Genomic DNA, 12,884 nt, shown 5'->3' on the forward strand with positions numbered 1-12,884 from the left:
TGAAATCCACACTCCTTACTCAGCCCTCAGGCCGGTCATAACTAGACCGGCTGTCGCAGAGGCTCTGTCCCCTCCTCCTGCCGTGCCTGCCAAAGGGATCTATTTGTATGTCCCAGAATGTGTCGGCATTCTTATGTCCCTGACCGTGGTACGGGTTGTTCTCTCGGTGAAACGCCCTCATCCTCTTCGCTCACAGCCTCACAAATGCAATGTTCCTTAAACCTCAGTTCCTCATGTACTTCCATGGAAACTTGTGTCACAGCTGTGCCCCCCCAATTAAATGTATAAATAAATTCATTTTCAAGGAAAAGTATATCTTATAATAAATAGGAAACCAGCATAAGTAGTCCTAAAAATAAAGTAACTATAAAAATAGATAGAATAAACATAAGTTATTCATCTCTATTTAGGTAAATTTGTCAGCAGAAGCCCTGAGGCCAGTTTGTGTGTGTGTGTGTGTGTGTGTGTGTGTGTGAGAGAGAGAGAGAGATTAACAGGTGTTAGAAACATGTTAGCACCGCAGTTGAGACTTTCCCCCTTGTACTCCGAAAGCTTGAAAGCAAATTGAAGAGAGAATAACTTTCTAATTCACTGTAATTTAATGATGTCTCTGTTCTCCCTAAAATCATTTGTATATCACTGCAATCCATTTATTAACCAAACATTTATCAGGCACCTGCTATGTACCGGGCAGTGGCGCTAGATGTTTGTAATAAACAGTAAAGTAGGTAAGCAGGGACTTTCCTGGTGGCACAGTGGTTAAGACTCTGCGCTCCCAATGCAGTGGGCCCGGGTTCAATCCCTGGTCAGGGAACTAGATCCCACATGCGTGCCACAACTAAGAGTTCACATGCCACAACTAAGGAGCTGGCGAGCCACAACTAAGGAGCCCACCTGCCACAACTAAGACCCAGTGCAACCAAATAAATAAATATTAAAAACAAAAACAGGTAAGTACAGTCTTTGCTTCACATACTCACAGTCGGCTAGAGGAAAAAAAAAACACAAGAACCTGGAAATGGCCAAAAAATGTCATTACTAATGAAAATAATTTGTGATTTAAAACCTCTTATTTCTCCAGCATCCCTAATACGCATGGCGATTGAAGAGAAAACAAACCCACTCGTAAATTATATGAGTTAGAGAGAATTAATTACAAAAGGGCAATGGTCTATCATCTCTCAAAGTCTTTAACGGAAAAAAGTGGGAAGTGGGTGCATCTTCATGTTTGATAAGATGTGACGTGGGACCGCTGAAAGTAATTTTTTTTTTAAAGCGGCGGTGGTGGGAGGGCACCAGGCGAGGCCAGGGAGCGGGTCTGGGCTCACCTCCGGCTCACCCATTCCTCCGGACCCTTTGCCTAGCTCCTCAGTGCTCCGGAGCTCAGCCACACCGCCACCGGGAAGCCCGCCTGGAGGCCCCGGAGGGACTCGTCCCTCCGTTGTGCGCCCCAAAGTCCCGGCGCTTCCCCAGGCACCCACTGGAGAAGAAGGGTCCATCTGTTCGTCTGTCTTCCAGACCGGCACCTGCACTTGGCCCTCCCCTCTGCCTCCCGGGGGACCCATCTAGGCGCAGCCCGCCAGGACCGCTGGCGACTGACGGTCTCTCTGGCTTCCCCCGGCACCGGCCGCTCTCGGATTACACCCTCGGCCGGGGCTTGGCGGGCGCGCGGCGACCCAGCCCCTCGGCAGTCTCCCAAGTTAGCCGGCGGTAGCAGCGCCACGGCACCACCTCCGACTTGGCGGAGCCGGGAGAACCCTGCGCCAGGTCAGCTCCACAGCACTCCGCTGGGGGGGTGGGGGGGCACCTTCCCCACTACCTCCCCCCACCCCGCCCGCACTGGTCCGGGCCAGACGCCCGCAGAGAGGGGAGGCGGCGGGGGAATCTTCCCGGGTCACCGCCTCTCGGGCGGCGCTGGGTGCGTTGGGGTCCGGGGACGGCGTAGTCGGGCCGGGGTCATACACGGGAGTCTGGAGTCCCCAGTCCTGAGGCCGGGAGGGGTGGTGCGATCCTCTGTCCCCGCCCCGGGGGCGGAGCCGAGGTCGGAGCCTGCGGAGCCTGAGACTAGGCGAAATCGGCCCGAGGCTCCCTGCCCGGCTCCAGCCTCCCCCTACCCCGCTCCAGACTCGGGGAGACCCGACCCCTCCTTCCCCTGTCCACCACCTGCAAGACCCAGCCTCCAGGGTCCCCGGCTCGGCCCACAGGCCCCAGGGCAAGTGCAGGTGCGGCTCCCCATCTCTCTCCCACCCGGGCGCATCCCGCTGGCCGGCCATGGCGCGAGGAGACGCCCCGCAGGACAGGCAAGTTGGGGACCAGATGGGGTGCGTATGGGGATCCGGTGGCCGTGGGCAGCTCAGACCCGCTCCCTTCGGGCTCTCCAAAGCTCAAAGCAGACCAGCTGGAACTACAATTCCCGTCAGCCGCCTCCCTTGGGTGCCTGAGCCTGGGTGATGGGGGTTGTAGTCCGCTCTCTGGAGGAGCTGCCCTGGGAGGTGGGAGGGGCCGCCGAAGCGGGACGTCCTCCGGGTGACCTTCTGAATGATCCTCACAGCTACCACCTGGTCGGGATCAGCTTCTTCATCCTGGGGCTGGGCACCCTCCTTCCCTGGAACTTCTTCATCACAGCCATCCCGGTGAGACTCGTGGCTGGAGTGACAGCCCCACGGTCACAACCACCGCCCGTCCCTCCAGCTGCCTTTCCCCACCACGCCGCCTTTGATTCCTCATTAAGTCCGTTTGTCGGCTGAGGCAGGATCCTCAGAGAGGGGAGGTGCCTCTCTCATGGCTAGGACGACCAAGCTTTGAGGGATGCCCAGATCCTAGAGGGGCAAGTCCACCAGGTCAGGGGATCCTGTGGAACCAGCAAGGAGCTACCCACCTACTTCCCCTGTTTGTCACTATTCCTTGCTAGTCACTCAAAAAGTGGGTTATCCAAGCCTTTGGTTTTCTTTGAAATAGCATGAATTACATTCATTCATCCAACAAATAGTTAATGTACACCTAGAGTTCCTGGCACTGGGGGTACAGAAGGAAACATAGCAGAGGAAGGTTTCATCCTCACGGAGCTTACATTCTTTCAAGGGAAGGCAGGAATGTGGGGCTTGTGTTCTCTATGGGACTGGGTTATTCTTATATATTAAATGCAACAACTTTCCAGATGCCTCTTTAGTGCCTGGCTCTGTGCTGGGCCCTGGAGACCCAAAGATGAATCAGCCCATGGTCTTGAGAGCAAGATGGGTGCATAAGAAATATAAATACTGTAACATGACACGTGCCATCCCAGGCTTGGAGCAGAGTCCTGTGGGTCCCCAGGGGAGGGAGCAATTCCTTCTGCTTAACGGAAGAGGCGATTTGTAACTTGGGTAAAGCATTTGTGTTGGGGGAGGGGAGTGGTAGGAGGGGAGAGGGCACTCCAGGCGGAGACAGCAGCCTTGCAAAGACACCGAGAGGCAGGAGAGTACCAGCTTATTCAGAGAAAGGGCCAGAGCTTGGGGTGACTGGAGCTTAGCAGGACGGAACAGGAAATGGGGCACAAAAGGGAGACCAGGGTCTGGTTCTGAAGGGCCCCAAATGCTGTTCCAAAACCTTGGGGCTTTGCCTTGCAGGCAACAGGGAGCCATGGATGGGGAGTGGGGAAGTTAAGCAGAGTCATGGCAGAATGTGTGTTCCAGAGAGTAAGCAGTTGGTCAGCACCTGGGCCAGAGCCTGGCTTACAGTAGGAGCTCCATAAATACTTGGGAACCTGGAAGCTGCTGCAGGAGTGAGGGTGGGGGCTGGAGCCAGGGCACAGGAGAGGAGGGGTGATCCAAAGATGGAGCAAGGCCCAAGTTGGGGGTTCTTAGTGCTTGGGCTTGGACCCAGACTTCAGCCGTTCAATTCAATGCACGTTCATCAAGCTCCAACTGTGTGCCAGGTGCTGGGGACGGTGCAAAGACAGTCAGTCCCGCAGAAGTTAACGGAGCAATCCCAAGCATGGGAGGAGGCAGAGGGAGAAGGCTGGGGGGTTCCTGAGGGTAGGTTGTAGGGTAACCCTGTACCCCACTCCCCTGGCATCCTGGCAGTACTTCCAGGGGCGTCTGGCAGGGGCCAACGGCACCACCGAGACCCTGGGCACCAACCACACGAGCCCTGCAGATACCTTCAACTTCAACAACTGGGTGACACTGCTGTCCCAGCTGCCTCTGCTGCTCTTCACACTCCTCAACTCCTTCCTGTACCAGTGGTGAGAAGCCCTGCCCCTTGGGCTCAATGCCAGGCCATCCCTCTGTTGTCCCTTCCCCGCCTTTGCTGAGGCAGCTCCATCTGGGGCCAGGGAAGACCTCCCATCCTTCCTCCCCTCCCCGCTGAATCTCTCCCCATCCCCCACTGTCCAGCCCTGGGATGAGACTCTTGCCCCCTCCCCTCCCCTGGCCTGGGCCCAGCGATGCCCACTCTGCCCTCCTCCGTTATGAGCAGCATCCCTGAGACGGTGCGGATTCTGGGCAGCCTGCTGGTCATCCTGCTGCTCTTTACCCTGACGGCGGTGTTGGTCAAGGTGGACATGAGCCCCGAGCCCTTCTTCTCCATCACCATGGCCTCTGTCTGGTTCATCAACTGTGAGCACCGCTGCCCTTCCCCACCTCCCCACCCAGCCCCCCAGGGCTTCAGCCCAGCCTCTTCTTTTTACTGAAAGGGCCCAAGGTATCCAAGAAGGGAAGACAGCAGTAGCATCGCCCATATCCCTGATGAGAAACTGAGGCCCAGGGGGGAAGAAAAGTCACTCGTCCAAGGCCCCACAGTGACCTAAGAGCAGGTCTCCTGGCCCCTAGCCCCTCACACCTAGGGCTGCACCTCGGAGGAGGGATGAATGTGGGGTGTTACATCGGAATGTCCAGAGTCTCATGCCTACCCAACCTAGTCCGGAGTCCCCTATGCACCCTGCCAACACCTCCTCCAGGGAGCCCCCAAGGCCTGCCTAGTTGAGCAGCGGCCCACAATCCTGTCCCTCCACAGCCTTCTGTGCAGTTCTGCAGGGCAGCCTCTTCGGGCAACTGGGCACCATGCCTTCCATGTACAGCACCCTCTTCCTCAGCGGCCAGGGCCTGGCTGGGATCTTCGCTGCTCTTGCCATGCTCATGTCCATGGCCAGTGAGTACACTTGGGTGGCTGGAGGGCAGGGGTGGCCTCTGGGATTCTGGGGAGCAGAGAGAATGTGCCAAGAGCAGGATGCCTTGGGCTTTGGTGGAGATGGAGGTGATGGGGTGATGGCGGGGCTGGGGATTGGGTTTGGGGCTCTTGAGTTATACAATGAGAGAATGACTAGGTGAGAATTGGGTTAGCTTGGGGCCAGGGGCAGGATTCCTGAGGCCAGCACTGGCATGTGGCAGTAGGCTGAGGCTGAGGGAAGGGGGGACAGGTTTGGGATTCAGATGGACTTGGGTTTGAATCCCGGTTCCACTGCTCCCTAGCTGGGGGCATTGGCTGGCACTTACCTGTGTCAGGTTCCCCACCTGAATGATTATTATAGCTCCATCCTCAGATTGTAAGAAGCATGCAGTAAGAACGAGCACCTAGTAGGTGCTCAACAAAAATGACACATGGGGAAGAGTGAGAGAAGTGAAGGGCTGGGCTGGGGCCCCCGGCACAAGGGTCCTGAGTTTGTTAGTGGGAGGAATGGAAGATGCGGGAGGTGAATCTGAGACATGCATAATGCGAAGCGGGAAAAGAGTTGTTAGCCCTGCGGGAGCTGGTGGACCAGCCACCTCCCTTCTGCAGCTGAAGTTTCTGCACAGGTGGCGTGGATGCCCAGACCTCCGCCCTGGGGTACTTCATCACGCCCTGCGTGGGCATCCTCATGTCCATCGTGTGTTACCTGAGCCTGCCCCACCTGGTGAGCCTGGTATTGGGCTCAAGGCCCACTTCAGAGCATCACAGATACAGCCCTGAGTCTGAGGCCCTGAGAGAGGCCAAAGGAGGCAGAGGGGACCTGGGCCCAGCCCTGATCCCCAAAGGAGTCAGCCACTTGGGGACCCCAGCCTCTAAGTCAACAGGGTGGGGAGGGATCCAGGCACTTCAGCCAAGCCAGGCAGGGACAACACTTTCCTTCTGCAGAAGTTTGCCCGCTACTACCTGGCCAAGAAACCATCAAAGGCACAAGGTCAAGAGCTGGAGACTAAAGCTGAGCTCCTCAAGTCTGGTGAGCCCGGGACCCTGCCAGGGAGGTGGAGGTCCCAGAGGAGGCTAGAGCCACCACCACAGGGAAGCATTTCCCCTCTGTCCCCAACTAGAACCCTCATCCCTAGTAGCCTTGTGTAATCAGAGGCAGAAGATCTTGAAGGGAAGTCAATGGGATTAAAGTCATCCCTTTGCCCTCTGGGCCTCAGTTTCCTCTTCTATAAAATGGGGAGGCAGTAGAGCTTCAGGCATACAAGTTCTAGATCCTAGTGTGTCTGAGTTTGAATTCTAGCTTCATAACACCCAAGCTGTGTGACCTTAGTCAAGTCACGTAACCCCTCTGAGCCTCAGTTTCTTTACTTGTAAAGCAATGGCAGTGAAATCATCCATTTAAGGTGCTTAACTCTGCCAGGCACAAGTATGGGCTTAATAAATACTAGCTCGGCATATTTCCATTGTTAATTCTCTTTGCCTGCACCCTGGGCTAGTGGAGGGTCACTTGTTTTAATTGCTTGGAATCTCCTTCCCTCGGGCCTGGTTGTCACAGGGTCACAGGCATGACCCTGCCCTCCCCTCTTGCCCCAGATGAGAAGAACGGGATTCCCAACAGCCCCCAAAAGGCAGCCCTGACTCTGGATCTTGACCCTGAGAAGGAGACAGAGATGGAGCCAGAGGAACCCCAGAGGCCAGGAAAACCTTCAGTTTTCATTGTCTTCCAGAAGGTTTGGCTTGGATATAGCCCCCAGCCACCACCCCTGGGGAAGAGAGGGCTGCTCTCTCCAGCCTTCCCCAGAGACTCTTAGAATGCACTGGGGCCTTAGTACTCACCTGGTCCACCCAAGGTGACAGGGTCATGGTGGGTCAGAGACATGCTGAGCCAGGCCCCAGTGTCCTGTTCCTGAGCCAGGGCTTGAGCGGGAGGGTTTGCCCGCCTGCTCACACCCTTGCCTCCGACTCCCAGATCTGGCTGACGGCGCTGTGCCTTGTGTTGGTCTTCACAGTCACCCTGTCCGTCTTCCCAGCCATCACAGCCATGGTGACGAGCTCCACCAGCCCTGGGAAGTGGAGTGAGTGCTGGGAAGCGGAAGAGGACGGGGCAGTGGGAATGAGGGGCAGAGAGGGAAGAGGGCAGCCGGGACCAGGATAAGCCCTGTCTCCCTCCCAGGTCAGTTCTTCAACCCCATCTGCTGCTTCCTTCTCTTCAACGTCATGGACTGTCTGGGACGGAGCCTGACCTCTTACTGCCTGTGGGTGAGCACACCTAGGCTGGGGTGATCTGACGGTTTGGGGAAGCAGTCGGGGATCAGAGGGTGTGACAGAGCACAGAAAGGTGATGTCCCAACAGTCCCACTGGTCTGGGTCTGGTAATGGAACAGCTGGCTGGTTTAGCAGTGAGCACCTGGCCCCTGGAGATATGCAAGCCAGGGCTTAGACTGTGAACTCTTTGAAAGCAGAAGCCTTGTCCAATTGACCTGTGTCTCCAGCATCCAGCCTAGGGCCCAGGCCCCGGTGCTTAAAGACTGTTATGTGGAGTTTCCTGCACCACGTGGGAGGTCAGACAAGATAACTAATATTTAGATTGCTTTTAGCCAAGATGCTGCTTCTTTAAATGAAATCTTCCAAGGACACACAACAAACAAAGTAGATCAAAGAGTAGCTGCGAGGCTTCCCTGGTGGCGCAGTGGTTGAGAGTCCGCCTGCCGATGCAGGGGACACGGGTTCGTGCCCCGGTCTGGGAAGATCCCACATGCCGCGGAGTGGCTGGGCCCGTGAGCCATGGACGCTGAGCCTGCGCGTCCGGAGCCTGTGCTCCGCAACGTGAGAGGTCACAACAGTGAGAGGCCTGCGTACCGCAAAAAAAAAAAAGGTAGCTGCTCTGGGAATTCCCCAGCGGTCCAGTGGTTAGGACTCCGAGCTCTCACTGCCAAGGGCCCAGGTTCAATCCCTGGTCGGGGAACTAAGATCCCACAAGCTGTGCATCCAAGCCAGGATGGGGCCTGGATCCCCAGCTTCCAAACCCATCTTCCCCAATGGGGTCTTTGGAACCCAGGGGTGCTCAGAGCCACCAACGTTGAAAACCGAAGACGCTTGTCTAGTTCTGCCATGGAGAGAGCATGAACTGGAGCTCAGGAGAGGCAAAGTCTAGTCCCAGGCTGGTCCTTTTTTTTTTTTTTTTTAACCCCACATTTGTTTATTTATTTATTTTTGGCTGTGTTGGGTCTTCGTTTCTGTGCGAGGGCTTTCTCTAGTTGTGGCAAGCGGGGGCCACTCTTCATCGCGGTGCGCGGGCCTCTCACTGTCGCGGCCTCTCTTGTTGCGGAGCACAGGCTCCAGACGCGCAGGCTCAGTAGTTGTGGCCCACGGGCCTAGTTGCTCCGCGGCATGTGGGATCTTCCCGGACCAGGGCTCGAACCCATGTCCCCTGCATTAGCAGGCAGATTCTCAACCACTGCACCACAAGGGAAGCACCCCCAGGCTGGTCCTTGATTGCTGGGTGGCCTTGGCCCAGCTGCTCGCTCTCCAGAGGCCCAAGTGCTGGGTCCTCACTGGCACACATGGAGTAGGTCAGGGGAAGTGATAGTTGAGTCTATGTGGGCTGTCCCTGGAGCAGAGACCCTGCTCCCAGGGACCACCCTCATCCCAACCTTCTGCCGCAGCCAGACAAAGACAGCCGGCTGCTGCCCCTGCTGGTCTGCCTGCGCGTCCTGTTTGTGCCGCTCTTTATGCTGTGCCATGTGCCCGAGAGGTCCCGGCTGCCCATCCTCTTCCCACAGGATGCCTACTTCATCACTTTCATGCTGCTTTTTGCTGTTTCAAATGGTTACCTGGTGTCCCTCACCATGTGCCTGGCGCCCAGGTCTGGGGGATGGGAAGGTGTGGGGGAGGGCCTGGGAGCAGGGAGGTGGGCTAGCTCTTTGAGGGGCCTCACTGGTGCCACCTGTCAGGTCAGGCTTTAACTGCTGAGCCGGTCCCAGGCCAGGAGCTGGGGAGAGGAGGACTTGGATGGGGAGGTTCCTGCCCAGTAAAGTAGGCCAGGCACTGATTTTGGGGCCTCCTCTCTGGTCCTCAGTTTCGCCCTCTGTGAAATAAATGGGTTTGACTGTCATTCCTTAGGGCCCAGCTACTCCCCCAAATTCTCAGTTGCAAGGGATCTAAGGTTTTGATCACAAGCAGAGTTCCTGGGCTATTTACTCTAGGGAAAATGGAGTTGAGAATCCAGGGAGAGCAGAGGTGACCGGGAGGACCAGGTAGGGGACATTTTGCCAGGAAGGAAGGCAGTTGCATCTAGGCCCCAGGGGCATGAGAGATGTCTATGTCCAGTGGCCCGATTTTACAGATCAGGAAACGGGAGTCCAGAGAGAAGGGCCTAATTATAGCGACCAGAGGTTGGGTCAGCCCAGACTAGAACTCAGGCGTCCTGTTGTTAGGAGGGCGGAGGGCACAGGGCTGGGTCCAGGTTGGGCCCGACATTTTCTAAGAGCTCCTACTCCTGTGTGTTCTAGGCAGGTGCTGCCACATGAGAGGGAGGTGGCCGGCACCCTCATGACCTTCTTCCTGGCTCTGGGGCTCTCCTGTGGAGCCTCCCTCTCCTTCCTCTTCAAGGCGCTGCTCTGAAGTGCTCCATCCAGGGCTCTCCCAGCATCTTCTCTTCGGAGCTGAGACCCAGCACAGGGGGAATGGTGCGCCAGGCTCAAGCCTCTGCTGAGCTGGGGCCCCGCGGTCTGGGGGTCCCAGGAAGAGGCAGGTGCTGCTCTCCTTCCTGGGCTGGTGGCCACCTGGGGTGCTGCAAGGAAGAATTCACCACCTGCCATTCTAACCCTCCCCAGGAGTGGAGTTGACGCACAGAGACAGACTATCTAGATGCACACAGACCTCACTGAAAGGGTGATGATCATGAAAAAGAGGGCCGAGGACAATGGCCCTTCCTCACCATCAGGAGTGCATTTGTTAATCATGAGAAACTCACTGGCCAAGTGCCGGGGCTCAGAGGCCACAGGTGGGAACTTGCCAACTGTGTGGCTGGTGTGGTCGCAGCTTCAGATTCAGAGTGGGAGTGGGGGCCAGCCCTGGGCAGGAGCTTCTCTTCTCTCCAGGCCTCAGCGACCCCATGATCAAGCCTCTTGGACTCCAGAACAGAGGATTCCAGGGAAGTTGAAGGGACAGGGAGAAGGAGTTCAGGATCTGAGGGCGCTCGAAGGACCCTCTGGGCCTCCAACAGGGTTTTCGTCGCCAGCATTTACTGTGTCCGCTCCCCAGAGCCCAGCTGGGCCTGGGTCGCAGAACTGCAGTTAGCCTGCATGTGTGCACTGCACTTTACAGTTTGCAAAGCTCTTCTGCACCCGCTCTCTCACTGAAGCCACACTGAGGCCCTTGGAGGGAGGCCAGCAGGGATTGTGCTCCCCTCTGTACAGGTGAGGAAACCGAGTCCCGGGGGAAGTGACCAGTTCTTGGCAGAGCCAGGACCCAGCCCCCACCTCCCTGTAGGTGCTGTTCTTCCTGCCCACGGCCTGCTTCCCTTTTCCTTGAGGGGCTCAAGGCGAGAGCCCTAAGCACTTACTCCACCTTTTTGCTTGTTTTTTCTCTCTGGGTCTAATAATAACCTTCTCCATTTGTACAATGAATTCACTTTCCAAAGTGCTTTCAGCTCTATTGGCTTTGATGAGCTGGGTGGGGGTGGGGATGATTGTACCCATTTGACAGATGGGATGACCAAGACCCTGAGAGGGGCAGGGACTTGTGGCATCCCTGCGCTGGGCCCTCTTGACCACATCATGGCCCAGGGGTACTGGCCTGCAAGGAGCCCTGTGCTCCTGGGCAGAGTGCCTGGCCGCATGGATGACTATCGCTCTCTCCCCCACCAGTGTCCTCTGCTTCCCCAGGCTCCCCCTTCTCAGAAATGGAGACTCAGAGAGGCAGTGAGCCAATTCTCCACAGGGGTGGAGGAAAGGCCTGCTTGGCCACACACCTGTGCTACCCTGCCCAGCACAGAGAAAAGCAGGGGGTTTTGAGATTACAGGCAGTGGCCTTTCTGCCCACTTGCCCTCCTGCCTTCTGTGACCATTCCCTCAGCAGCTATTATATGCCAGGCACTGAGCCAGCGCAGGCCCCCTGCTCAGAAGCCAGAGGCTACTTTGCTACCAAAGAGGAAAGTGAGGCAAGCTATGACCTTGGGAGCTGAAATAAAGCCACACTCCTTCGACCCTTTTTCACTGTGCCAGGTTCTGGCTGGTCTGGCAACCCTGAAACGAAGGAGTTGTGACCCTCCTCCCAAGGCCATGGGAAATAGAATGTAACTTGTGATGGGGCTTGTGAGGACCCTGCAGAGTGTTTAATATGAAACTCTAGAAGAGGGGGCCAGTGATCTCACTGGGAAGTTGGGGCAAGCATCCCTGAGGAGGTGTCCCCTGAGCTGGGCCTTGAGGGGTGAATATGAGCTTGCTGGGCTGAGGTGGGGGAGGGGCATCCCAGGAGAGGTACCAGAAAATGTGGAAGGCGTGGACACGGAATATTCAGGGAACAGTGGGGACTTCTGGCGGAAGGTCACGGGGGAGCGGAAACTCCTAGGGTGTGAGGAAGGGGACGGCAGAGGATGTGGCTGGGGCAGTGGGCTGGGGACAAACGCTGAAGGGCCTTAGGGCTGAGGCCTAACCAGGGGATTAGAGAGAGGAGAAGGCACACAGAAGAGAAGGCTGCTGCCTCTACAGAGGCCATTTAACTTGGTGGTTAAGTGCATGTGCCCTGACCCACAGTCCTGGGTTCGAAGCCAGGCCCTTTCCCAGCAGTGGGAACTGGGATTCCTGGAGATTGCAGTCCTGGAGAAAGCACTGGAGTACAGACTGACATTTACTAAATGGTAGTTGTAGTCCTGGGATTTTTTTTTTTTTTTTTTTTACAACTTTATTGGAGTATAATTGCTTCACAATGGTGTGTTAGTTTCCTGGGATTATTTTGTGCAGACCACTAGGCCTAGCTGTACCCTTTGGCTGGGACTGGTGGGAGCAGGACCCCAGTACTTCCTAGGTCCCCTTCTCCTTCTCTACCTTCAGAGACTGTTGTCTGTTACCCAAAAGCTCCCTAGACCTGCCAGACCCAGCCATCCCGGGGAACCCAGTGGTACTGGTCCACGTTCAGCCGGGTTGGGCTGAGCAGTGGAGGATGGGCCCAGAAAGATGTCCTTATGATGTCACAACGTGGAATTCCTTCTTCCTGTCCTCCTTCCCTGTATACGTAGCCCAAATTTCCCATCAGATCAGGATGCAGCTGGTTTTGATGTTAGAAAAATACTTGGGCTGATGGGTTACACTTGGCTCATCCCTCGCCTGATGCCCAGCCCCCCTGGCCACCGCCACATCCCCAGCCTGACACAGCTCTGCCAACAGGCCCAGGTTCCTTCAGAAGCAGCCAGTGTCCATGAGCAAACAGTTGGAGAGGGCTCTATGTGGAGGGCACTGAGATAGGCTTGGTGGAGGGACACAAACATTGCAAGGCCAGTCCTTATCCACTAGCGGCTCACCTTTTTATGAGGAGGACACCTCCTGGTTTGTAAGTTGATTCAGCTCTCCAATTAAAAGTCAGAGATTGTCAGAATGGATTTGAAAATGATTCGACTATATGCTTGCTATCTACCAGAAACTCACTTTAGAGCCAAAACCACAAATAGGTTGAAAGTTAAAGAATGGAAAAAGATATTCTATGTAAACAGTAACCAAAAAACACAGTTGGGGTGGATA

At 56.1% G+C, this 12,884-nt stretch overlaps 1 protein-coding gene across 1 annotated transcript; it reads left to right on the forward strand.

Annotated features, from left to right (window-relative positions):
- Window positions 1–2,271: 2,271 nt before the first annotated feature.
- On the forward strand, window positions 2,272–9,768 carry SLC29A2 (solute carrier family 29 member 2; the record flags this gene model as incomplete). Its single annotated transcript, XM_082628753.1, has 12 exons — window positions 2,272–2,300; window positions 2,552–2,633; window positions 4,062–4,222; window positions 4,456–4,595; window positions 4,993–5,127; window positions 5,772–5,869; window positions 6,091–6,175; window positions 6,739–6,875; window positions 7,115–7,220; window positions 7,319–7,404; window positions 8,811–9,010; window positions 9,657–9,768. The coding sequence occupies 12 exons, from the start codon at window positions 2,272–2,274 to the stop codon at window positions 9,766–9,768; spliced, it is 1,371 nt and encodes a 456-aa protein (XP_082484879.1).
- Window positions 9,769–12,884: the final 3,116 nt, after the last annotated feature.

Source organism: Mesoplodon mirus, assembly GCF_964341445.2.
Source record: "Mesoplodon mirus genome assembly, chromosome: 7".
NCBI classification, from domain to species: domain Eukaryota; kingdom Metazoa; phylum Chordata; class Mammalia; order Artiodactyla; family Ziphiidae; genus Mesoplodon; species Mesoplodon mirus.